This window comes from Epinephelus fuscoguttatus, linkage group LG23 (assembly GCF_011397635.1).
Source record: "Epinephelus fuscoguttatus linkage group LG23, E.fuscoguttatus.final_Chr_v1".
Classification (NCBI taxonomy): Eukaryota; Metazoa; Chordata; class Actinopteri; order Perciformes; family Serranidae; genus Epinephelus; species Epinephelus fuscoguttatus.
The window spans coordinates 13,025,396-13,052,781 of record NC_064774.1 but is presented as its reverse complement, the minus strand read 5'-3'; the positions used below and the strand labels follow the sequence as shown (position 1 = coordinate 13,052,781).

General features: G+C 42.0%; 1 protein-coding gene across 1 annotated transcript; it reads right to left on the bottom strand.

Annotated features, from left to right (window-relative positions):
• Positions 1 to 355: 355 nt before the first annotated feature.
• On the bottom strand, positions 356 to 2,697 carry LOC125884308 (potential E3 ubiquitin-protein ligase ariadne-2-like). Its single transcript, XM_049569207.1, has 4 exons — positions 2,430 to 2,697; positions 2,173 to 2,273; positions 1,685 to 1,837; positions 356 to 1,562 (listed from the first exon to the last, which is right to left on the bottom strand). Exons 1-4 carry the CDS (start codon positions 2,695 to 2,697, stop codon positions 1,101 to 1,103), a joined length of 984 nt encoding a protein of 327 aa, XP_049425164.1. The 3' UTR covers positions 356 to 1,100.
• Positions 2,698 to 27,386: the final 24,689 nt, after the last annotated feature.

Here is a 27,386-nt window from a genome sequence, read left to right as displayed (position 1 = left end):
CTCCAAAGTATTTCCAATGTTTTTGCATTCACAATATCTGCAAATTTTAAGGTGTAGGATGCTATAAACAGCTGATGAGTACAGATAAGCTGTAGTTGTTACTTTTCACATTCAGCTTATACGTATCAGTTCATAAAATATGATGTATTGTCACAGATTAAACTACCCAAAGTCCATAAAGCAGTCAGAATCCCCTCCACCCTACAACATGTAGCTACTATTTACATTTTAATATATCAATAATTTAACATAATATGACAATGTGATCATATTGAATGAAGGGGCCATTCTGCATGATGACTAGCCTGCTTTACTTTTGATACTCGATGTACATTTCGCTTATGATCCTTGTGTGAAATGTTGAATGCAGGACTTTTACTTGTAACCAAATAAATGATCTGAACACGTCTTCCACTATTGTACTCAGTATACAATTACTTAACCACTATATTCCAATTAATGTGATAATGATATACTGAAGTTGCACAAAGGAACTTACAGCAGCTTTTATAGGCAGATTCATGGTTGATATTTATTCATATTATGTTTTTATGATACTTCCCAATATCTTTTTGCCACAGAACAGGACAGGGCTCAGTGTAGCTGCAGAGATCTGCATTACTGCTAAATTAGAAATCATTTATTTGAACCAATAGTATATATTTTTATTAATTTTTATTTTACAGGAAAATTGACGTTATTTAGGGGGAATAAACACACAAATCGCAAAACAATGATAAAACAAAAGAAGTTCATTTGAAAACATTACAGAGGTCAAAATAAGTGCAGACTGTAACTATGAGTGACTGAAGATGATTCTTACAAAAACAACATGGACATAGTTTCAAATATTACCATAAATATTAAATACAATTTTGAGTTCAGAGTAGAAATGATCTGTGTGAATGTTTTTATTGTGGGAGGAGAAGGTAAATATCATGTTATGTGATTGTTCCAAATTATGAGTACAAAAAAGATCTTTGGCCCTGGCCTGGTACAATGGGAGTTCCTGTTTCAACAACAGTTGTAATGATTATGAAGCAACTTTTAAAATGAAAATAAAGTAGAACAAAAAAGGTATATTTATATTCAAATCAGAATCATGTCCTCTGCCACACAGGTAAGGAGGTCTGTCTGGGGGCTACACCACTGGAGCAGGTTTCGTAATATGAGGTTGGTTTTAGCTTCAGGCACTCTTTGGTGAGCTTCAGACACACAAAACAGAACTCCACCTTACACCGGGGACAGACAATGTTTTTACAGTCAGTCCCAGTATGCTCCACCAGATCACCACAGGTGGGACAGGCACGGATGGAGGGACAGCCAGTGACCCCGTTCACATCCTTGAAGGTGATATCTGGGCAGTTTTTCAGTATTTCTAATGGCTGACTGATGCAGCCATTGTTTTCACAGTAATCTGAACGTGGAGCTGAACCTTTCCATTCCTTCAAACACTGCCAGCAGAACATGAAGGTCTTTTTTTTATCAGCTGTGCACAGTGTGCATTTGACACTTAGATCAGAGAGATCGATTCTCATCACAGAAGACTTGCAGCCAGGACACTGTTAAATTATGTGAAAAAACAGAATTAGATGTCTCTAAATTCACCTTTGTAGCCTTTAGCACACACCATCTTTTTTCTAAAAATAGTTTGTAAACTGTGTAACTGAAATAGCCTACTTACTGTTTTGACATTCAAGTGATGCTTATAATTGTTGAACATTTTCTTTTCAAAGTAATCCATTTCTTCAGGGGTCAGAAGAGCCATTTTACGAACTTCTTCATACGGCCACTCAACATCACAGCCAGTCTGGCCACACATAAATCTGCACTCGCCCTTAGATGGTAAAAAGAAAATTGGACAAAACCCTTTTAGAGTGGAGAAAATAATGAACAAATTCTTGGTTCACTGCCATCTACTATCTATGTCAGGGTCAAACTTGCATCCTCAAATATAAAGTTTCTGATTTAACTAAACTCACCACTTATAAAAAGAAATGAAGCGTGTCTCCTCTGTCAGCTGATAAGTCACATTCTGACTCCTCTTTTACTATCACAACTTTATTTTCACTATTGGAAATCACTACTTTATTACCCATGATGCTGCAGTGTTTTTCAGTCACTAACATGCCTATGAATTTCAGGATTAAAATGATGTAAACAGCAGCATACCTCATCCAACAACCTGCGACAATGGTTGGTGAGAGACATCGGAGTGACAGCATGACCGCAGGACATCTTTGCTCTGAGAGACTTGAAGTCATCGCACAAAACTATGAAACAGACAAAGAGGAAAAGTTGTGATAAAGAAGGACATGTTTGTAAAAATAAATGATATATATAACAGAAGCTTACAGCCACTTGGTAATCACATTATTCAGAACTAACTCTTGGAAAACAACAACAACTAAAACTATCTGACTACTTACAGTCTAAATCATCGTCTCCATCGACAAATGTAAGCGTCGTGTCCCCAGGGTCATAACACTTCTCCTGTCCAGCTGTCGGACTGCTGCTCTGTTGTTCAGAGACACTCCTCTGTTGTTCAGAGACACTCCTCTGTCCAGCTGTCGAATTGCTGCTCTGTTGTTCAGAGACACTCCTCTGTTGTTCAGAGACACTCCTCTGTCCAGCTGTCAGATTGCTGCTCTGTTGTCCAGAGACATCCGTCTGTGTAGTTGTGAAAAAGTTGCCCATCTTGACTGGCTGTTAGACTACTCATACAAATGAAATACCAGGGCTATGAGGTGTGTGTGTGTGTGTGTGTGTGTGTGTGTGTGTGTGTGTGTGTGTGTGTGTCCCACCCTCCCTCCTCTTCTTTATTTCCTTGAAGTCACGTGATTTTCAGTAGCACTGTGCAAACCATAAAATTATGACAAAGTCCCTTGTAGATCTGTAATCTAAAATGTTAGTTCCTGTAGCAGAAGAAACCCATCAGAAGAGCACACTCCATTCCGTCCTTACAGTGCTCACACCACAGGCTCAGCTGCAAAATGCCGGTAATCCAGGTCAAACTAAATGGACCCAGAGGAGAGGAGAAGATCATTGATCTGTGTGAGACTGAAGAGCAGCTGGGGAAGATCACTGTGAAGCAATTTAAAGAGATTGTCACTAAAGAACTTCACATAGGTATGTGTATGACCCTTTTTAAAGCCTCCATAAAGATACTGTTTCTGTTCCAGTTTTCCCAAATTATTTTATAACATTCTGACACTGAAATGGCTTTTTTTTTTTTGTTTTTTGAGTCAGACAAATCAGGAGAAAATTAACTTTATTCGAGACATGTTACCGTTTCAGCAACATACTCTTATCAGAACTGCTGTGAGCTTACACTTGATATCAGACATTAGGCTAGCAGATAAAACGAGGGGCTAAATAATGAAAAATAAAAAAATAATAATATGAACAATCATTAACTTTGTACTGTGTAGCCTATTTAGTGTTGTATTGTTAATCTACCCAAACACATTCACAACACTTCCAAACAAAGTGGGGAATGTGGAAGAGGGACGACCACGCCCACTTAGGAGACAGGAACTGTATATCATTTCCTATCATTGGCGCATCTTGTAATGGGTTATCATTAGTTACAGATTATCCTTGTCTCAGCAGTTCATTCATTTCATTGAAGACAACTGCATTTAATTGTGTTTTTTTGAGAATTGTGTTGAGATTATTATACAAGATATAATTTAAAAAAAAAATGGCATTAGGAAAGAATCAGTAGAACAATCAGTAAACACAGGATCTGTAAAAACAAAAACAAAAAAACAACACATTTTTGATTAAATATTCGATATTCATCGTCTCAGTGTTTAATTAATTTATTTAAATAAAACAATTTAGTCGTTATTTTATAAGTTTAGATTATTATACAAGATACAAATTTGAGGGAAAATTTGCATAGAAAAGAATGTATTTAAAACAAACGATAATAGAACAACCAGAAACACTGAATGACTATATAAAAGGAATGCATTTAAAATTACTGATGCATTAATAAACAATTGCTTAATATCAGGGAGGGGAAAAAGCCCATAAAGTAGGCTATGCGTGATTGTTTAATAGGCAGGAAATCTTTCATAGCTAATGTTCCTAAAAATATCAGGAAACTTTCTCTGAAAATATTCACAATGAAATACTATGCCTACTCAACTCAAAATTCATCCAAATCGCTAGTTTTCCTGCAGTTCCTGCGTTCACTATTTGGGTTAGTGTTATGCTTTTAAGATCATATAAAATATCCGTAAAATATGTCAGTCAGGGGTCGTCAGTTTACTCAATAATAGAAAAGGGGTCCCTTTAAGGAAAAAGGTTGGGAACCACAGGCCAAAGCGATTATTATTATTATTATTATTTTTTTTTTTTTTTTTACCGTTGTCCAGCTCTGACACCTGTCAGACCGAAATGGAAGCAGACCCAGTGTGCACAAGCAAAAAAATAAAAGATTGCTGGGTTGGATGACTGACAGCAGAGTGAAGACAGAAAGCTTTCTTAAACAGCTCCTAAAATTGTTCCCCACACCTCATTAGTTGTACAACAACAACATATCAGAGGTCAGTTCAGATTTTTGTTACTGGTCACTGTTAGAAATGAGAAAATGTTTTAATTTACCCTGTGAAAAAAATGCAAGAATTTGACTCTGTATACACTGTAAGTGTATTTTTAACTTTTAACTTAACTTCTGAACCTGACACATAAGGCGTTTCTCAATACTCAAGTTCAGCACTTCGGACTTGTGGAGGACGGGAGTACAGTCATTTCTGCTTATGGAACAGCAGCGAACTTGATGATGTCACCACCTCCACTCGCCTTGGCTGTTGTACTGTGTTGTATACCTGCATTTAGAATAAAACAATGTAAACACAGCCCAGCCCTGCGTCTTTTCATAGACATTCTAAGAAATTAATATGTAGGGCCTATCTGTTTTAACGTTTCAACTGACATACAATAACATAAATAGCCAAAATATTTTCATAAAATGTCTTATAAAACCTTTTCCTCGCCGCTGGCTTTTGATTATATTTAATCTATATCCAATTCCCGCAGCTGGCTTCTGATTATGTGAAATCAAATCAAAAGCCAGGTGCAGGGGGAAAAGTTTGTGGAGAGTTGGTGGTTATTGTGATCGTGAGCATTGGCGAGATGGAAATCAAAAATCAATAACGGATCGGAGAAGGCGTCTTGGTGCAGTGATTGCAGCAGGACTGCTGTAGCCTTACCTGCAGGCTGAGCAGGAGGCTGCCCAGCTGAGGAGGCAGATCCCAGAAAGACAGCGGGGGATGAGACGGAGGATGAGACATGCTATGCTTGCATGTCTCTATTGTTTGATATGTTTGTCCAGTTGTGGACAAAGTACCCACAACAAAGAACAAAAACTCAGTCACAAGTAAAAGTGCTGCAAATCTGACTTGAGTAAAAGTATCGTCAGCAAAATGTAGGCCTACTTAAAGTTAAAAGTTAAAAGTACTCACTATGCAGAGTGACCCAACTTCAAGTGTTACATGAATATGTATTGAGTATTAATTGATCAATTTACACGTAGGCTACATGTAAGGAGCATTTAAATGTTGTCATGGTAGAACTAATTTTAACATCTGTCACTGGTGTACTAGTCTGATCTATAACAACACACAGCAACTTGTAAATATGAAACTTATAACATAGCCTAAAACAAACTATCTGAAAAGTAACTATAACTATCAAATAAATATAACTTGAGTAGAATGTACAGTATTTCCCTCTAAGTATAAAGTAGCACAAAATGGAAATACCCAAAATACAAGTACATCAAATTGTACTTAAGTAGGCTACAGTGGCTACTTGAGTAAATAGTTACTGTCCATCACTGCATTTGTCTCATCATTATGCTTTCTGTCTACATTTTTATGGAGACTTGACAGTTTACAGTTAATGTATTAAGTCTAGCATTTTATTGAAGTGTTGAGTTGTAGATTGTGGTGCTGTTGAACTGTACTGGATTACGCTGATAGTAGTTTCTCATTTAGTCTGTCCTCACCAATATAAATGGGATCAAACAGGTCAAATATGAAGAGGAGAATTTTATTCAGCCACACTTAAGACATGTAACTCAGAGAGACAGTTTTTACAGAGATTTCATTCAAATGTTTATTTTACATTTTTCCGTAATAATTTAATCAATGTTTGAATTCATACAGTCATTAAAATGTGTTAAAAGTTGTCTAAAAGGGTAACTTTAATTAAAAACTGGACTAAAATACACTACCTCAAAAATAACGTTTGGTTAAAGTCCGTGTAAAGCAAATTCTGCTATTTTCTTCTAAACACATTAAATAGGTCATAAAAGTACTCCTCAAAATGTGTAAAGAAGCCTTTCAACCATTTACAATGGAATTGTGGAGCTAGACTCCACAAACTGTGTTTCTAGGTTTCAATTTTCTGGATTTAATGGGCGGGCCTTAAATCATAGCTGCATTACGTAACGGAGCTATCCCTGCTGCAAACACGCCCCCTGAGGCTGTAGCAGTATAAATACACACTCTTGTACAGTAGGTGGCGGTATGCACCTGGAAGTTGTTTGCGTTCCGCCAATAAATTGGAAGAAGAAGAAGAAGAAGAAGAAGAAGAATCCACCTTATTTTCAAACACGGAAGTAAATAGTGATCAACTTCCGTTTTTTTTGTGCGTGACTTCCGGTTAGCCGCATTCCCTCATGCTTTCCCTTATTGGAGCTAACGGTGCAAGCTAATTTTTTTTTCAATTTTCAGTTGTTTATGTTAGTCAATCAGTTAATTAGTTAGTTAGTCTGTGTATTTTATATATATATATATACATATATATATATGGATTTAAGATGGTACATAAACACACATGAAGTCAGAGGAATACCAGTGGTTATATTCCACACACAAAGAATAGCCTATAGCCTATATCTATAGATATCTATCTATCCATAGATATATATAGATATATATTCTTTGTGTGTGGAATATATGCTGACAATAACCGATAAATGATCACGCCCAGAGCCGCCAGTGTCAGCAACATTTTGTAGAGAGGGGGATAAGTGCTGTCCCATTCCTATTTGTAGCATCCGGAGCCCTTTCAGACTCTCACACTCAATCACTTACAGCTGACGTCAGTTAAAGGGCCAGTGTGTAAAATGGGTTGAAAACAGTGACATCAGTGGTCAAATTCTAGATTACAGGACTCACTCGCTCACCCCTCCCATCGGGTAAATGACAGTGGCCTCGTAGGGACAAAAAGCCTTGCGCACAAGTTTTTCAGGAGTAGGTCTATCTAGCGACAAGGTGAATGTTTATTTAGAAATCTAAACCATGTTACAATATTGTAATGAATCCCTCACGAGCAGGAGACCAGAGGAGCGTTCAGGAAAAAGGCCCGTTTATTTGAGCGCTCCACAAACTCTGGTAACACTCCAGGGGGTAAAAAACTCCGTCCCAAACTCTTACTCTTCTAGCGTAACACACACACTTAATACACACATACTCAATTACAGTACCAAGTGGGGACCCCCCTCCCCTCTCTGCTCCACCAATCTCCAGCCTGCACACTGACTGACAGCTAGGGATGGGTATCGTTAGGATTTTTATGAATCCGATTCCGATTCCGATTCTGCTTATCGATTCCAGTTCCTAACGATTCCAAAATAGTGAAAAATAAAAGGTCAAATGTTTATTTAACAAAAGTAACTTTATCCCTTTACCTTTTAAGAACATGTTTTACAAAAATAAAAACCTGTCTGAGCAGCATTAGTGCTAAAATACTATACTGCATTGCAGTCACTGTAAAACAGCAAATAAACATCAAGAAATAAAGTAATTGTTTTGATGTTAGGAGATCAGTAATACAGTGTGGCAAAAATACACAATTGCAAGAGCTGAAAATATTTTAAATGAATAGAGAATGGCTATTTTGTGTTTATTCTATTTATAGATTCGTTTTGATTTAATTTAGAACAAGGTCATTCATTTTATAGTTGATATATGTCATTGACGTTTGCAGAGAAACACATATGCACAATACGAAATAGGGTATTTTTGCCACAGGATTTAGGATGGAAATAGGCGACGTTACATTATCTAACTTAACGTTACCTGAATGACGGAGACTCGACGACTGAGGAGGGATGTAGTCCTTTAACCCCAAACTTTGTTACCGCTCGGTGACACTCCTCAGTTTTATCTTTTGCCAGCCTCTTTTTCACCAACGTGAACGATGTCTCTGTTGGGGCTGCTGGCGACGTACCAGCGTTGCTTGTAGCAACATTAGCACTGGCTGTGTCTGGTGTTGATGACCGCAGTACAGCGTTTCCCACGGTCCATCTTGTATAGTTAGCCCAGTTAGCCATAGCTGCTTCTTTTGCAGTTTCTCTGTTTTTGTTTTTGTTTTCAGTTTCTCAGGGGCCTGTATCACGAAGCAGGATTAATGTCTTAGCGAGGTAACTTCAGAGTTAACCCTGGGTTTTCGGTCTCACGAAGCTGACTCAGTTCTTATCGGGGTAGATCACCATGGTAACTTACTCTGAATGGCTATCCTGCTCCGGAGCAGGGTAAGTTCAGGGTTGAATCTGATCCTATAAAAAGCGCCACCCACTGGCCAATCAGCTGTTCGGGAAAAAATGACTCTGCTGACAGAAATGCAGCCCAGTCATGACGGGAAGTTTAATTAATTTGACTGATTTTGATTTGAAAGTTTATTTTGAAAATTAAAAAAGAAAAGAAAGCAACAACAACAGACAATGAAAAGATTGTTCAGAAAGGAGTGGAAAGAAGTCGAAATTTCATGCCACCCCTTCATAAGAAAGAAACTGATCGTTTGCGAACACTTAAAAGCACCATTAATTAGTGCCAACATGTTGTTTTGTTGGAGGAAATGATCCCTGTTAAAGATAATGGGCCTAATTGACGGCTTTGCTGCTGGAAATGTGGAAAGTAGCCTATCATGTCTACACTTCATGGTGTTTGAGGGATTTTCCTTTTTGTTTTTTAAAGAGGGAGACTAGGTATATTTTTGCGCAGCTGTTAATTTCTAACACAGCTCAATATCAGGATGATTTTATTCAGACTATCAATTTGGTGTTGATATGATTTAATTGTGGCGTCAGCTTTAAGCTTTATTGTAGCATATATAACGTTATGACAAAGAAGACCAGTTTATCAGACGCAATGATGTTAGACGATAACACACGCAATTCATCTGCGCAGCATTGATTTCATGGGATTCAAGGGTGTGATCAGTGTCAGAAGTACAGGTACAGGTACTGTAGCTACTTGAACCAGTGATGAGTCATTTAACCTGCACATCATTTTATTTGCTACCTTGTTTTGTCTTGATTTTTCCCTCTCTCCTCCTCTATTTCTTCTTTTCTGACCCGTTTTTTTTTCTTCTCTATTATGTGATTTCATTGATGTTTTGACAGGGGAATTTCTTTGATAAGCTTTTAGTGGCTTCTAACCTCTCCGGCACTTTTTTTTAATCTTGTAAATTTTATACTGTCTGTTTTTAACATTATGTGCAAATAAACTAATCTAAACTAAAACTAAACATTATTCATCCCGTTATGCGTTGCCACGCATGTTTCCTCCTCCTGCAGCTGCCACGGTGTTGGCCTTTTCTGTAATGTTGCTTTTCTCCTCCTCATATTTTAGTTGAATTAATCTCTGATCCTCAGGAGAAATACTTTGTTTTTCCTCACACACAGCGCTCTGTGAGGACGCTCAGTGAGGACGCTCAGTGAGGACGCTCAGTGACGCTGTACTTCTCTCATGATTGTGATTGGTCCGCTGCGTGCGCATTCACAGCTCTTGATAAAGCAATCCTGGGTTGAGTTACCGAGTTGATATCCAGCGTCGTGATACCGATTATCCTGATTGCCATAGGGTTAGTCAACCCAGGATAGGTCTGGGTAACCCAGGAAAGGTTGATCTCGCTTCATGATACAGGCCCCGGCTGCTACTCTCGTCCATGTTCATCCGCACCCGTTCACGCAGCGCGGACTTGGAATGCAACAACGTGAAATTCCGCACTGCGTCCGTACCGCGCCTGTGTGTATGGTTTGAGCATGGAAAAGCGCTTTGCGAATATTCCGCAAATCCGTCCCGTCCGTTCCGTATCGCGACAGCATCAGACACAAGGATGCAAGGCAGCTGGGTAAACTACTTGGTGGTAGAGAGATGTACACTGAAGATGTGAGAGGCCATTCAGAACAACCTCCAGGATCATCCACTTGATAACATCTTGATGGATAAAAAAAAACGGCAGTGGTGGACGTCTCCCCTTTCTTCACTGCAGGATGAAAAGATAATTGTACATTTTTTTGCAGGGAAATGGCTTGGTCTGCATGGAGGCTGAGCCCATATTATAATTTTTTGCCCGACCTACTGCTAACTATTGCTTCCATAATTTGATCAGAAGAGTCTGTTCATTGCTGCTAAATATTAGAACAACTTTTCCTTTGGTAATGATTTGCATTATTTACTATCACTGACACTTGTTCACTCATTATGATATTCCATTAAATGGGTTGCATTTTTTTTTTTTTTATCATTTATTTCACCTTATTTAACCAGCCAAAGTCAACTGAGAACCACTGCCCTTGATTACCTGGACAAGTCCCAAAATACACTCCACACAAACACACACAGTACACATACAGTACTGAAGGCTAGTATGATACATCAAGACATAGGACATGACATAGCACAGTATAGGTGAGAAAATAGGTCAGATACAATAATAAAATGAAATAGTACAAAAGATGGTGGTGTACTGGATGTCCTCTATAGAAATGTAATCGCAAATAAAATAGTCAATATAAATACAACTAATATAAACAGAGAGGTTAATAGATTGAGATTGGCTAAATAGTGGTAAAAAGTTTTCAAAGGTCTTTTCTTTCAGTCTGATATTATTAGACTGATGTAGGTCTCCATCATTGGAAGATAAGTAAATTATATAATTTGATCTTTTATTGATTGTTTTACAATCTGTTGATTGATGTAGCCTGTATGATTGTGTTTAATTGATAAATAAAATTACAGTTAGTCACTCACTTCTCCACTCCTTAGCATTCTGCTACACCATTCTTTTTACGGATTTCCGTTACTAGTGTTATAAACGGTGACAAACTTTGCAATGTCTACTGAAAACAGTTTTCATGTTCATTGTGTTCATTGAATGTTTTTAAGTCAGCCTTCAGTCAAATAGTAGATTATATATTGTTGCCATGGTGGAATAATGGGTCCTCACATCAATAATCATTTCAAGTAATTCAACATTTCCATTTATCTTTAAACATTCGTGTAGTAAATGTTTATGTAGTAGGGAAGAACATCATGAACATCATGGGCTTAACTTCAGGTGAAACTACTCCGAGTTGATTAAACTGATTCAGATCAGCTGTTCTGGAACCGGAAACTCAGAGTTTCCTATCTCAGAGTAGATCATCTCAGAGTTCAGGATAGACTTTGTTGAACCTGCTTTGTGAAACGGACCCCTGGTGTACAATTCATATCAGATAATCAATATTTAAAATGCTGTTGAATAAATACTACAATAAATACAATTAATCTTTAAATACAATAAATAAATTACAATAAATTCTTAAAATCATTATTGAATGGTAAAAACACATAAATAAGCAAAAGAATACATACAAAGAAAAAATAAATGAACAATGTTACAACATTTAATAATATAATAATATATCTTATATAGCCTACTGAGACTAAATATTGCCCATTATACATTCCCCAAATGAATTACATTTCATATTTAACCACTACAGAGATACCAGTGACGAATTTAAAAGGACTACCCGAAAGAGTGTGGCAGCCTGAGCGCTCATACACACGTTTATTATTTATGAGCGCTGACACCACTGTCATCTAGTGGGACCTCACATTCAAGGGGGCTCTATATTAATACATCAACCATGGGTTTGAAGTTTAAACTATGCATGAAAACACTCCATTCCGTGACAGAACAACATATCAGTAATTACGACTTAGAATTGTGCGCCTTTCCCTCACTTGCCATTTCCGATGATTGTTGCGAAATGCATGCTGGGATACCTGGCTGTCTGAAGTCCACACAAGTCTGCTCCGATGCATCCCCAGTTAAAGGGGCGTGGTGAGAACACATCCGGGCATTTGGACTGAACTTGGCTAGATGTGAACTTTGAATTGGAACAGTACTCGGGCTGTGACTGATGACGTGTCACAAGTTCACAAGAACACATATTGAGAAACGGCTATAGACTATTTATCTCTCTGCTTTCAGGTTCTGACTTCCGGGTTGTCTTCAAAACCCAGACACTGGAGGAGGAGACCACTCTGGCATACCACGGTATCCGGCACATGTCCAACATTCATACGTTGCTGATGCTGCCTGGAGGCATCTGATGAAGATAAAGCATGCAGCCTCTGAACCAAAAGCACAAGATCTTAGTCTGCAACTGTTAAATAAAGCTTCATGGGGTTGAGTTCTTGTCTGATCAGTAACTGTTCGTATGATTCTAAAAAAAAAAAAAACTTTTAAAAATGTGAATGAAAAAAAATGTGTACGTGCATATTTTTTAGATTGCAGTGTTACATCAACAGGATCATGTCCTCTGCCACACAGGTATAGAGGTCTGTCTTGGTGCGACACCACTGGGGCAAAGGTCATGAAATGAGGATATGTTTGCTTCATTCACACACTCTTCACTGAGCTTCAGACACACAAAATTGAACACCACCCTACACCGCACCCAGTACACGGCCTAACAGTGAGTTCCTGTTATCATGCTCCACCAGCAGACCACAGGTGGGACAGGCACGGATGGAGGGACAGCCAGTGACCCCCTCCACATCCTTGAAGGTGATATCTGGGCAGTTTCTCAGTATTTCCAGTGGGTCTTGGCAGTCTGCATTCCCACAGCGGTCTGAACGTGGAGCTGGACCTTTCCACTTCTTCAAACACTGCCAGCAGAACCGATAAGCCCTTCTTCTCCTCGCTGTGCACACTGGGCACTGGACACTGAGATCATGGAGGTCAGCTCTCACCACACGAGACTGGCATCCAGGACACTGAGGAGTGACGTTAAAACACAATGAGATGTTTTTACATTCAAACGCTGTATTCACAACAAGCAAATATGATTTCTATCAACAGTTTTGTATAATGTAACTGAGATACTCACTGCTTTGACATCCAAGTAACTCTTGCCAGCGTTGCTGAAGATTTTCCTTTCAAAGTAATCCCTTTCTTCAGGGGTCAGAAGAGCCATTTTACAAACCACCTCAAAGGGCTACTCAGCATCACAGCCAGTCTGGCCACACACAAATCTGCACTCACCCTTTAATATTATAAAGAAAATCAAAGAGAAAAGTTTCAGAGTGGGAAATGATCGTTTAATGTGTTTCTTCTATCAGCTAAGTCATATACTGTCTTTTTACTATTTAATCTATATTTTTAACCTACTATAAAGTTACTCTTTTATTACACATGCTGCCACTATGCACTTTGTCAGAGAAGTTAGTCACTAAAACATGTTTGAGTTTTATGATGAAGGGAAGGTGATGACGTCATTAGTGTACCTGATTAAGCAAATAGAGACACCAGAAGTTGAGAGACATCGGAGTGACAGCATGACCACAGGACATCTTTGCTCTGAGAGACTTGAAGTCATCGCACAAAACTATGAGACACACACACAAGAAAAGATGTAATATGTACTGTACCATAACTGTACTGTAGAGTTTGGCAGTATTAGTACTCCTCATAGCATTGGATATTTTTTTTTATTAGTGTTGTGTTAGTGAATTAAAAACAAGAGGTGAAAAAAGGCATACCAGTGTGCTTGAAACGAGACATCTGCTTCAAGTCCTCAAGGAGGTTCCTGTCCATCACAATTGCTTTGAGAGCCTGAAAAGGAGGTGAATCTGCTTTGATCCACTTCCTTCTTCTCTGCTGCTCCTGTGTCAAAGGTGGGTGATGACATGTGTGCTCCACACCATTCTCCTCCCATCGATGCACACCGCAAATGTGATGGAGCAGAGACTTCCACCAATGCACACATTCCTGCAGGAATGAGAACATAAAAATATTTATAAGTCATACATTTATGCTTAAAAACAAACATTTTCAGAAAGACATCACAAACTTAGAGTATACATCTGGGACAGCTGAATAGAAATTTGGTTTAGCCTTTTAGATTATATCACAGTGACAAACCAGTAATTACCATTCTTATCATGTAACCTAAAAAATATTATTCCTTCAAAGATTGTGATATTGTCAAGTCAATATCGTGTGTTACAATTACAAAATAATCTCATTATTACCTCCTGATCACCTTTACATGACTCACAGGACCAGTACGGGTGGTTGATGATTGATTTTACCCAAGGTTGGAGATCTTTGTTGTCCTTCTTATTTGAGGCTGTGACAAGCTTTTTCTTCACGCCTGAGAAAAACAAGTAACAAATCCAAATGATCAAAAAGAAAATATGATTATGTATCTACCCTTATAGATAAAACAACTAAACTAAACCCATTTTACTTACTCTTGTGCCAGGGGTCAAATTCATGGTGGATGTCAGTGTAGGTGTCCCTCATTATCTTTCGGATAGATGGTGACCTGTCTGTCGTCATGACACCTATATCCACGCCCATGTAGAGAAGGTGGTTCGGCCCCCTCTGAAACCCCCATGGCCTCCATAGCAACAGAACTGAATGCTTCTGTAACCTACAGCAGAACAATGTCTTATCAAATACGGTACATTCACAGAATTTGACAACAAGTAAAATATTTTTTTTCCACACAGATGTGGCATTTCATTCAAACACAAGTCACGCTGAATTACCTCAACCAGTTCAAAATGAACAATCTCCTTTGTGGCATCATCCTGGAAGGAGTAAGTGGAGTATTTACTGCTGAATCCTGGGGAGAAACAAAATGTAAATTTTTACTGGTAAAATCACCATAAGTACTCACATTTGGAAGAACGAATAAAATGCTTACCAGGGCTGTCACATCTGGCATCACCACACAGTTCAATTTTCCTCCCAGATGCTCTTTCCTGAGTGAGGTGCTCTGTGAGTTTGTCATGTTGCTCCCTGTATGCATAAAGGATGACTGGTATGAGGTATATTGACTGAATGGCATAGAACTGTGTTTGCCTTGGGATGTGCAGAGCCCTATCTGCCATATCTGAGTACGTTCCTCCTGTGAAAACTGTTGCTGAACTAATCAGCAGATTGTTTTCAGCCATCCCTCTTCTGTCAGGACATGATGCCCACTTGTCAGAGTGTCCATTTATGCATGTTCAGTGTATTTGTACTTGAGTTTGTTATTATTTTTTCATCTTCTACTGAACAGCCATATGTGCTGCACCTTTTAAAAAGTTCCATGACCTTAGACTCATCCACCAGCCACCTGTTTTCGGCCCATCCTCTTGGGGTATCCCCATGGGAGCTTCCTGAGGCAGAGCCAGAGTCTTGGGTGGAAGGCGAGGTTCGTGCTAGGTACCGCATAATTTGTGTCTAATGGATCCAGAGACATCTCCCCAAAGCTCATGCTGATATCACTCACTGCTGGTTCCTCTGGATTGTCAGGTTCAGTCTGAAGAGACAGGATAAATGTGGAATTTATATCTCATAGCAACAATATATTGAAAATGAGTTTTGAAAATCTCACACTGATAATATTACTATGGATGGATCACTCTTTTCCTTCCTTTTACAAATGACAAACGAGACATTCAACTCACTTGTGACACGACACGTGTCATGTGGCTGATGCAGAGGCTGTGCAGTCTTAGGACACAAAAAACATACACAGGATGTCATTGCAGTGACGTAGGAGGTTAGAGGCTACTATTCAATTGTCCAGAGAAAGTGATGGCACTGCTACACTTACAACCGGTGATGCCATAGTAGGAGGCAGTGCAGGGTACACTCCAGATGAAGACAGCCTGGTGTGTGGAGTGACAGTAGGAGGACTTGAGAGTACAAGTCGCAATCTTGAGGTCGAACAAGGCCCAACTGTTCCCGATGTTTCTAGAACATCTTTTGTTAGAGTCTTGGTCGGAGTTGATTGTGGGACTGCGGCAAATTCAGTTTTTGTTGGAGAAACCTCACCACCACAACTTCCCTAGAAAGACAAAAAAAAAGAATTAGGTGTTCCTTACAGCCACGTATGAAAAGTTTTACTGCTCCAACTAAGATGACGTTTCAGACAAATCCTAACAATGTTGAAAAATCAAATCTCCCATTCTTGAAGTCACACTAGCCATACAGCATGGATGTGTGGTGTAAAATTTAAACATTCACACAACTTTAGCTTGGGAATGTTGCATAGAATAAGTCAATATTCTTTTTCAAGGTGAAACTTATTTCAACACACCATGTAAAGGCAGTCATTGAATAACTGTCATCATCATCATCATTCATTCCCACTTCAAATCTCTGTGATATGTGTGAATACAGCATTTATGGGAAGTGGGCCTCCCCAGTGGGGTTCAAAACAGTGTCTGGGCATGCTCAGAGAATATAATTGAACAAGATATTACATAAGTTATTACAGTACCATCAAATCGAGATACAGTGTAATAGCCTAAATATGAGCTTCTTGGTAATACAGCTACTTCTGAAATATATTAGATTTGAGGAAATTTACTGTCAGGCCACCTTTGTTCAAGTAACATAATCATGATCACGTAAACATCCAGTGTAGTGACACAACACAGTTAAAGTAAGTTGGGGGAGGGTGCTCATTTTGTTTGAGGGGAAACCTCCATTGACACCCAGGTGAATGAAACTATCCCAGTAAATCACTATCTACCGTTTTAGCTTTTTTCACGGCTGCCGGTTGCATCCGCCTCCCTCAATACTGATCCAATTTTAGAACGAGTGGTACCCATGAATCATACGCACACATACACATGGGGAAATAGGGCCCAGGTTGAAAAATACTGAAGTTGTCCTTTAACAATATCACCCAACCCCAGGACTCTCTCCCCCCTCACTTGTACACAACCTCCTTCTGCAACTCCATTATGTCCTTTTTCACTGCAAAAATCAAGAATATCCACCAGCACCTTGGCTCAAACCCTCACCTCAGCATCTCAGCTGACTTTCATCCATCCACACACTCATTCTCCTCCTTCCAACTCCCCACTCAGAAATCACAGAACTCATCCAGAAATCCAAGCCATCCACTTGTCAACTCGACCCCCTCCCCACACAACTTGTTAAAGCCTGCCTCCCCTCTCTGGTCCCCCTCATTTCTGCCATCATTCACTCCTCTCTCACCACTGGAACTGTCCCTACATCCTTCAAAACTGCTGCCATTACCCCAATTTTGAAAAAACCTGGCGCTGACCCCTCCAACTTCAACAACCTCTGTCCTAGCTCCAATCTACCCTTCATCTCCAAAATCCTCGAAAAAACAGTTGCTTCCCAACTTCATTCTCACCTATCCCACAATAAACCGTATGAACAGTTCCAGTCCGGTTTCCGCCCACTCCATAGCACTGAAACAGCACTCATCAAAATCACCAACAACCTCTTTATGGCAGCTGATTCTGGACTCCTCACCATCCTCATCCTCCTTGACCTGAGTGCAGCCTTTGATACCATCTGTCACACCACCCTCCTCAACAGGCTATCCTCCATTGGCATCACCCACACTCCGTTAGACTGATTCACATCTTACCTCTCTGGCCACACTCAGTTCATTCAAGTCCTTTAAATCCATCCTTTCCTCCGTCACTTCAGGTGTGCCCCAGGGCTCTGTCCTGGGGCCCCTCCTCTTCATCACCTACCTCCTTCCCCTTGGCAATATCATTCGCAAATTTAACATCCACTTCCACTGTTACGCTGATGACACCCAGTTCTACCTCACCCCTAAACCCTCATCCACTCTCCCGCCCACCTCCCTCACTGATTGCATCACTGAAATAAAGACCTGGTTCACCCTAAACTTCCTTAAATTAAACAGTAACAAAACCGAGGTTCTCCTTATTGGCACCAAATCCACTTTATCCAAAACCGACAGCTTTTCTCTCACTATTGATAACTCCTCCATTTCACCCTCCCCCCAGGTTAAGAGTCTGGGTGTCATCCTTGACAGCACACTATCCTTTCACTCCCACATCAATAACATTACCCGGTCTGCCTACTTCCACCTACGAAACATCAATTGTCTCCGCCCCTCACTTACCCCCCACACTGCCCCCATCCTTATCTACAGCCTCGTCACTTCCCGTCTTGATTATTGTAACTCTCTCCTCTTTGGCCTCTCTCACAAATCCCTCCATAAATATATATAAACTTCAACTGGTCCAGAACTCAGCTACCTGTATCATTACTCGAACCCCCTCCATCCACCACATTACTCCTGTCCTCCAACAGCTCCACTGGCTCCTGCATAGCACCCCGTCTCACCACCATGGGGAGCAGAGCATTCAGCCGCTCTGCTCCCTGTCTCTGGAATTCATTACCACCCCAACTAAGAAACATCGATTCATTCCCCCATTTCAAATCACAACTCAAAAGACATCTGTTTAAAACTGCCTATTCCATCTGATGTCGATTGCTCTGTCACTTTCTATTGTTTTTTTAAATTTTTTTTATTGTTGTTTCTTTTTAATGTCTTTTTAATGTCATTTTGTGTATCTGTACAGTGTCCTTGAGTGCCAAGAAAGGCGCCTTCAAATAAAATTTATTATTATTATTAGTATTACCAGATTGTCTTTGTGTTATGCCTGACTCTCCAGCCCTCATCTGTGCATTAACTTCCTGGTTTTGGCTCAGCTTGCTTCTGACCACCTCTCCTCCTCTCTGCCTTTGTAAACACAACAGCCTTCCGTCCCCGACTTCGAGTTTTGCCTGTGCGTTTCTTGGTTCTCGTCTGACCGTGGCTGTGTGGCTTTTCACCACGCTGGCTTCCTCAAGAGAGATCACCTGTCCACCTGCTGTCATCAAAGCTTCCTGCCGAGAGAAAAATCTCTCCAGTGTGAGTGTCTGTGGCTTCTTCTGTCCTGCTGGTTTATCGATCCTCCACCTGTCCACAACAACTCTTCTGCCTGCTTCCCCTGGGTTTATATACCTGTTACAGACTCTGCCTCTGCATTGACCACTAGCCCTGCTTATTCCTCAATGGTGCCGTCGCCAACTGTTCACAATTGTACGTGTGTTTACTACTTCCTGAAACAGTTACTTACCTGCCAGCTCCCTGTTCCCTGGATTCTGCCTTTAAACTCTGAACTGTTAATAGTGAGTTTTGCTAACCGGCTCACTTTCCCTGCTCACGCGTTCTTTAACAATCTGTATCCCATGAGTGTGAGTTCACCTAACCCTGCCCACGAAGTCAGCTCAACTCAAGGACTTCATGCTGTGCATACCCATCTGAACCAAGTCCATACTTACCTGTTATCTGTTGACCTTCCGGTGCACTATTCAACCTGCAGAGAGTTTTCAATAAAGGACATTACAAACTGTTATTTGTGAGATTGTGCTGCATTTGGGTCCTACCACACCCCCTGACAGTACAACGTATCGGGACCACCAAAAGACTTACTCCAAGTCCCTCAAAGACGCTCGGTCACAGTTCTACTCCAACATCATCCAAAGCAGTCCTGGAAACTCCAAGCAATTGTTCTCCACTATAAGCCACCTCGTTCAACCTCAAAAGTCTCCACTTATAGGAATTACACAAGATCACTGTAATAACTTCATGGACTTTTTTACAACCAAAATTGATACTATTCGCTCATCCCTCTCCGTTCCTTCCCCCTTGTCTGTTCCAGCTGTCAACCCTCAGACTGGTATCACGTCGCCCCTCTGCTCCTTTCCAGAAATCACTCAACTTGAGGTGCAAGACATCATTAAAGGGATGAAACCCTCCACTTGTGCCCTCAGCCCCTTTCCCACTGCCCTGGTGAAAGCGCACAGCTCTGCCCTCTGTCCTCTGATTACCACAGTTATAAACCAATCTCTTCAGACTGGCCATATACCATCTGCACTAAAAACAGCCATTATCAAACCACTTCTCAAGAAACCCACCCTTGACCCTCAGGTACTTGCAAACTACAGGCCCATATCCAATTTGCCATTTCTCTCCAAACTTCTAGAGATAGTAGTTGCCGGCCACCTACAGGATCACCTCCAACACAACAACATCTTTGAAAAGTTTGAATCTGGCTTCTGCTCCGCCCACAGCACAGAAACAGCTTTACTGAGAGTTACAAATGATCTGCTGATGACTGCTGATTCTGGTTCACCATCCCTCTTCATCCTCCTCGACCTATCTGCAGCATTTGATACGGTCAACCATCACATACTGCTCCAGCATCTACATGACTCTGTTGGCCTCAGAGGCACAGCATTGAGCTGGTTTGAGTCCTACCTCACTGGCAGGTCAGAATACGTTGCCATGGGAGGATCAAGGTCTCGCTCACATGCTGTTGGCTGCGGGGTTCCACAAGGATCAGTGCTTGGACCCATCCTGTTTATTCTCTACATGCTCCCCCTCGGTAAAGTCATCAGACGCTTTGGGATATCTTTCCACTGTTGCGCAGATGACACGCAATTATACATCAAAACAGACACTCATCCATCACCATCAGCAGTATCACCTCTCTCCATGCTCACTGCATGTCTGGAGGAGATAAGGGCGTGGATGAGACATAATTTTCTCCAGCTGAACAGCTTGAAAACTGAAGCTATCCTCATTGGTTCCCTTCATCAGATTCGAAACTCCTCCATAACCTGCATTACTTTCTCTGGCAAGGACATCCCTCTATCATCAACAGTCACTAACCTTGGTGTCAGGTTCGACCCCCAGCTAACCTTTGAGGCCCACATAAATCACCTCTGCAAAATATCATTTCTCCACCTGAGGAATATAGCCAGACTTCGTCCCACACTCACCTTAAGAGATGCAGAGAAGCTCGTCCACGCCTTTGTCTCCTCCAGACTTGACTGCTGTAACGCACTTCTCAGCGGGATTCCCAGCAAGAGCATACAGAAATTACAACACATTCAAAACAGCGCCACTAGAATCCTGCTGAGTACGTAAATATGAGCACATCACACCCATTCTTCACTCACTACACTGGCTACCCATCTCCGCTCGGATCGACTACAAAGTCTCCCTCCTCACATTCCAATGCATCCATGGCAACGCCCCCCAGTACCTCAAAGAACTCCTCACCCCCCAGACCTCAGCACGCTCACTCCGCTCCACCAACAGCCACAGACTTCTCCCCCCAAGGACTAAGAGCCGCACACTGGGAGATCGAGCCTTCTGCTCCTCTGCTCCTCGACTGTGGAGCACCCTCCCAGAACACCTGAGGGTTCCACAGTCAATTGACTGTTTTAAAAAGGGCCTTAAAATGTACCTTTTTAAAAAATCTTTTAATCTGTAATTTTTTGCTCGTGTTACTTTGATAACTGATTTTAACTCTTGTTTTTAACTTATTTTTTTTCATTTCTTGTTTTTGTAGCACTTTGAGATTTTTCGTTAAATATAAAGTGCGTTACAAATAAAATTTATTATTATTATTATTATTATTAACCTGGCCAGTTATGGACCCAGCACTCAATCCCACTCCTCTTAGCCGTCTTGAGAGGATAGAGGGTGTCCTCCAGCAGCATGAGGCAATGATGTCCACAGCCGCCATGGAGGCAAGACAGGCGGCCGAGGTCAACAGGCAAGCATTAACGTTACTGGCAGTAGCCAGCCAACTGCAGCAGCTAACATCCCTCCTCACTTAGCCTGCTGCTCCTACGCCCTCACCAGCTCCTCCTGCATCAACTCCTGCTCCCTTGCTGCCCACAGATGCCCCTATGCCCCAGATGGGAACCCTGCAATGCTGAGTGGGAAGGACAGTCTCCAGCCTGTGCCTTCTTTCAGTCATTTGCCGAGGAGCTATGCAAGGTTTTTGGCTTGGGGGTCTCCAGCTCAGAGACTGCACGGGGGCTAATGGGCATATGGCAAGGGGAACAGGATGGTGGCTGACTACTCCATCGACATTTGCACCAAAGCCAGTCAGAGCAGCTGGAACTCTGCTGCCCTGGTTGACACCTTCCTCTGTGGCCTGGCTGACTATATCAAGGATGGACTGTTCTCCCACGATATTCCCTCCACGCTGGATGGGGTCATTGAGCTAGCCATCTAGATTGACCCAGGCCCATAGACGAGGGAGGCATCGGGGGCTCCAACCTGCCAGTTGTTAGTCCGGTCCAGAGGGGGCTCCACCAGTTCATCCTCCTCGCTAGGTCAGCAGATGGAGCAATCAGAACTGATGCAGCTGGGCCGCACTTGCCTAACCACTGAGGAACGGGAACGTTGACTCCGCTCCAACCTGTGTATGTTCTGTGGGAAGGCAGGCCACTTCGTGTCAACCTGCCCAGCAAAAGCCAAAGCTCACCAGTAATCGGGGGAAAATGGGTGAGCTTGACAATGACGCTACCTCCCCACAACAAAAGACCACCGTTCCAAATCCGACTTCTCCTTCCTGATGGTCCTCACACCCTGGTGACCCTGGTAGACCGAGGCTTGGGTGGGTTCCTCTGCCTCATCCGGTTCCTGCTCTGAATCTAGATGGCCACAAATTGGGCTCAGTCACAGTCACATCAGACTGCCCAAGTTCCCATGCTCCTGTCCGGCAACCACCACGAGACCATCCAGTTTTATATCTTGGAAGCTCCTTGCCTGCTACTCATCCTGGGTTACCCATGGCTCCTTTGGCATAATCCTTAAATTGACTGGGAGACTAGTTCCATCTGTGAGTGGGGGACCTCTTGTCATCTCACCTGCCTCAAACACACCTCCTTGCTGCTCCACTCTCCCGCCACCTGATCTTCACCAAATATCTCCGGGCTACCTCCTGAATACCACAACTTCCGTCAAGTCTTAAGCAAGGCCAAGGCCACTCTGCCCCCACAAAGGCCCGATGATTGTACCAGTGACTTCCTGCCGGCACCTCTCCACTCAAGGGTCGACTGTACTCCCTGTCCACCCCAGAAAGAAAGGCTGTGAAGACTTACACAAATGAATCACTGGCTGCAGGCATCATACGCCCCTCTTTGTCTTCAGCAGGGACAGGCATTTTCTTCGTAGAGGAGAAGGACAAGACTTTGAGATCCTGCATAGAATCAGAATCAGAATTTCCTTTATTGTCATCATACTTGGTGCATGACGAAATTGCAGCAGCTTCCACAGTACAGTGCATAATCAAGTCGAAAAAATGGATAAAATCTGTGCAAAATTAAATAGTATGAAAGAATGGCATAGTAAAAAAGGAGTTAAATAAAAAGAATACACAGTAATATACAATGATGCACATCCAAAAGTGCAAGTCCGGTAGTGCAAGGTAAAGTACACAGATATTGCACAGTGTCAATGATGTAAACAAGTTCACAATTTAACAGGTGATAAAAGATCCAGGTTCGCCAGCTTCTCCACCAGTATGTCAGGGATGATGGCGTTGAAAGCAGAGCTGTAAGCTCTCTCTCTCTCTCTCTCTCTCTCTCTCTCTCTCTCTCTCTCCCTGTGTCATATGGATTACTGTTAATTTATCATGTTGATCTGTTCTGTACGACATCTATTGCACGTCTGTCCGTCCTGGAAGAGGGATCCCTCCTCAGTTGCTCTTCCTGAGGTTTCTACCGTTTTTTTTCCCCCGTTAAAGGGGTTTTTTTGGGGAGTTTTTCCTTATCCGCTGTGAGGGTCTTAAGGACAGAGGGATGTCGTATGCTGTAAAGCCCTGTGAGGCAAATTGTGATTTGTGATATTGGGCTTTATAAATAAAATTGATTGATTGATTGATTGATTGTAATCGACGAACAACATCCTGACATAGGCCCCTGGGAGCTCCAAATAGTTCAGAGCTGTGTGCAGAGCTGTGGCAATGGCGTCCTCCGCTCCGCCCAGTAGGCAAACTGGTGAGGGTCAAAGTTCCTGGGGAGTCTGGCTTTGGGGTTTTGAAGGACGAGCTTCTCAAAGCACTTCATTACTACAGATGTCAGTGCTACTGGTCTGTATTCGTTGAGATCCTTGATGGTAGGCACTGGGATGATGGTGGCACTGGAAGCACTTTGTCCAGTACTCTGTCTAATCCCCAGCAGAACACACGTCACCTGATGGTCCTGGAGGGTGAGAGTATGGGGACTGGAGGGTCGTGGTCGGGACATCAGCGGAGTTGTGGAACCGGACATCTCGAAGCAAGCGAAGAAGTGGTTTAGTTCTTCTGCTAGCAACGCATCCGTGCTGGCTGCTGCAGCTGGCAAGCTGCCTTTATAGTTCGTCAGCTGCTGGATACCTTGCCACACCCGCGTTGAGTCGTTGTCCTCCAGATGTGACTCCACTTTCCTCCTGTACGCGGAGTACAGGAGGAAACTCCGCCAGGGCTGCCCTTTGTCACCGGTTCTGTTCATAACTTTCATAACAGAATTTCTAGGCACAGCCGAGTGGTGGACGGTGACGGGAGGATCTTGTCCCTGCTTTTTGAGGATGACGTGATCCTCCTAGCTCCATCGAACAGTGACCTCCAGCTCTTGCTGGGACGGTTCACAGCCAAGTGCGAAGCGGCTGGGATGAGAATCAGCACCTCCAAGTCTGATTGCCCACTCCAGGTCGGGGGGGAGGTCCTTCCTCAGGTGGAGGAGTTTAAGTATCTCGGAATCTTGTTCACGAGTGAGGGTAGGATGGAGCGGGAGATTGACAGGCGGACTGGGGCAGCGTCAGCAGTGATGCAGGCGCTTAACCGGTCCGTCGTGGTGAAGAGGGAGCTTAGCCAGAAAGTGAAGCTCTCGATTTACCAGTCGATCTATGTTCCAACCCTCACCTATGGTCACGAGCTCTGGGTAGTGACCGAAAGAACGAGATCGCGAGTACAAGCATCCAAAATGAGTTTCCTCAGCAGGGTGGCTTGGCTCAGCCTTGGGGATAGGGTGAGGAGCTCGAACATCCGGGAGGGACTCGGAGTAGAGCCGCTGCTCCTCCACATTGAGAGGAGCCAGTTGAGGTGGTTCGGGGATCTGGTAAGGATGCCTGCCGGACGCCTCCCTTGGGAGGTGTTTCAGGCATGTCCAACCGGGAGGAGACCTCGGGGCCACCCAGGACACACTGGGGGATTACATTGTCCGGCTGGCCTGGGAACGCCTCGGGGTTCCCTTGGAAGAACTGACAGAAGTGGCTGGGGAGAGGACTGTCTGCTGAGGCTGCTGCCCCCGCAACCCGGATAAGCGGAGGATGACGGATATCTTGTCTGCGCAAAAGGTCATGGGCTTATGCAACCCTTAATGCATAAATAAATATTCGTAGCTGCTTGCTGTCTAATTCTGTTATTGCAAATCAGGTGGTTTGCTGGGTTAGAGTATTCATCCGGCTTAGCATTTGTTAATGTGCTTAGAAGAACTGCTGCTCCCAGATGGTACTTTTCCCTAGCTGAGGAGCTCATGGGGAATGGCCACATAGCGACTGGTGCCTATCGGCCCACACATAACAGTTTCACTAGTTGGTACATTTCCCTTGTAGCCAGAGAGCTTGTGGGGAATGGCCATATAGCGGCTGGTGCCTAAGCCCACACATAGAAATCGTCATATCAGTAGTGCTAGGCTCTGCATTAAAGCAGTTTTGCGAAGGGAATATTTAATCATCACTCCCCAATATCTCATGTAAGCATATCTGCAGGGAGCGATGAGACCGGAGTCTAGACTCCAAACTCTTAACTATGTTGTGCTGTTGAATAATTTTAGAAAGTATATTTTGAAAGTTAAAATGTCAGCTTGTAATATGATTTATGGTGAACTTGGAAGATACCCATTATATATTGATATCAAAAAAAAAATTATTGGTTAATGGGGGAGTTTAGTGATGGGGAAGGAAACAAAGATTAGTAGGGTGATGTATAACTGTCTATTTAACTTTTATATTAATGGACTATATGTATCACCATGGATTTCTTTTATTAAGCAAATATTAGATGAATGCATTTTTTAAAGTCACTTACTTCTTTCTCTAGTTTCTTAATTTCCAAGTCCAGTTTCCTTAAGGTCTTTCTTTTGTCTGTCAAGCTCCACATCCTGCAGCTTTCTCTTTTCACACTGGAGCTTGACATCTGCCACTGCTATCTGCTCCCTCAGATGACTTGCTTTTATCTTAAGCGATTTATACTTTTTATAAAAACAAAACATGAATACAATCCTGACATAAGCAGCTATTTAATGAAACTGCAAAAAGCAGCTATTTTCAACAACTCTGCTATGAGCATGAACTATTTTAAGGCAGCTTTTTTTTTAACTAAACACCTTATAAAGGCAGCTTTTTTTAACAAAAAAAAAACTCACTAAAAGGCTGTCTGATTGGAGCTGGGGAGAGAAAGAGAGAAATAACACTGATTAATACATTGCGTCATGCTTACAATGTGTATTAAAATCACTTCTTTCTCTAGTTTCTTAATTTCTAAGTCCAATTTCCTTAAGGTTTTTCTTTTTATTTGTCAATTTGTTTTACACTGCGAGACAATCCAAAGTCAGACCGTCCACATAACACCACTGGTTGATTAATGAATGAATAAAATGATTGATTCCATGTATAGTATACTGGAATGATGTACCTTGTATGAAGAGGGCGGTTTCTGTGGGTGGGACAGAGTCTGTAGCCCTGTGATCGATCTCGGGGTCTATTTAAGAAAGCCATGGAGTGCACTCACCTGAATAAGTTACACCTGGCTTGACAAAGCCGCACCTCCTCAGCCTGACCAGCCATGCTAACTATTATTTTTATGTCACTAGTCACTTGAAACAAATTTAGGATGATAGGAGACAGGTTGAAATAAACCGAAATTTCCCTTTAACCAGTGATCCTGTCCATTGTGGATGAGGAATGCTGGAAAGAATTGTGGTTCCTGAAACAGTCCGTAGTGTGCAATGTTGCATGTCAGAGGAATCTGGCTGTGCAGTGTGTCCTTAGAAGGAGATGGAAGAATGGAGTCTTTTCCCCTTATACTGACTTGGTGATGTCGTGGGTCACATGCAACAGTGACCAATAGTGAATAAAGACTGGGAACCTTAGTGTGACTTCACACTGAGGTCTGAAACTTGAAGTACCCTGGAAGACTGAGTTCAACTTTCTTTTCTTTGTCTTATAGGACAATGAACATGAGGTCTCAGCCACCATTTGAGTGAGCTGAGTTTACAGGAAATGTCTGTTACATTTCCACTTTAAGGCTGCATAAATGAACAAATAATCTATGGAGTTCAGTAATCCCAACAGTGGTTATTATTAGCCGGGGCTTGGCCATTTTTCAAGTTAACCCAAATGCAGTGGTATCATGTAAAACAACCTAAGGCATGATCCCAGGCTTCAAAATAATTGAATACCATAT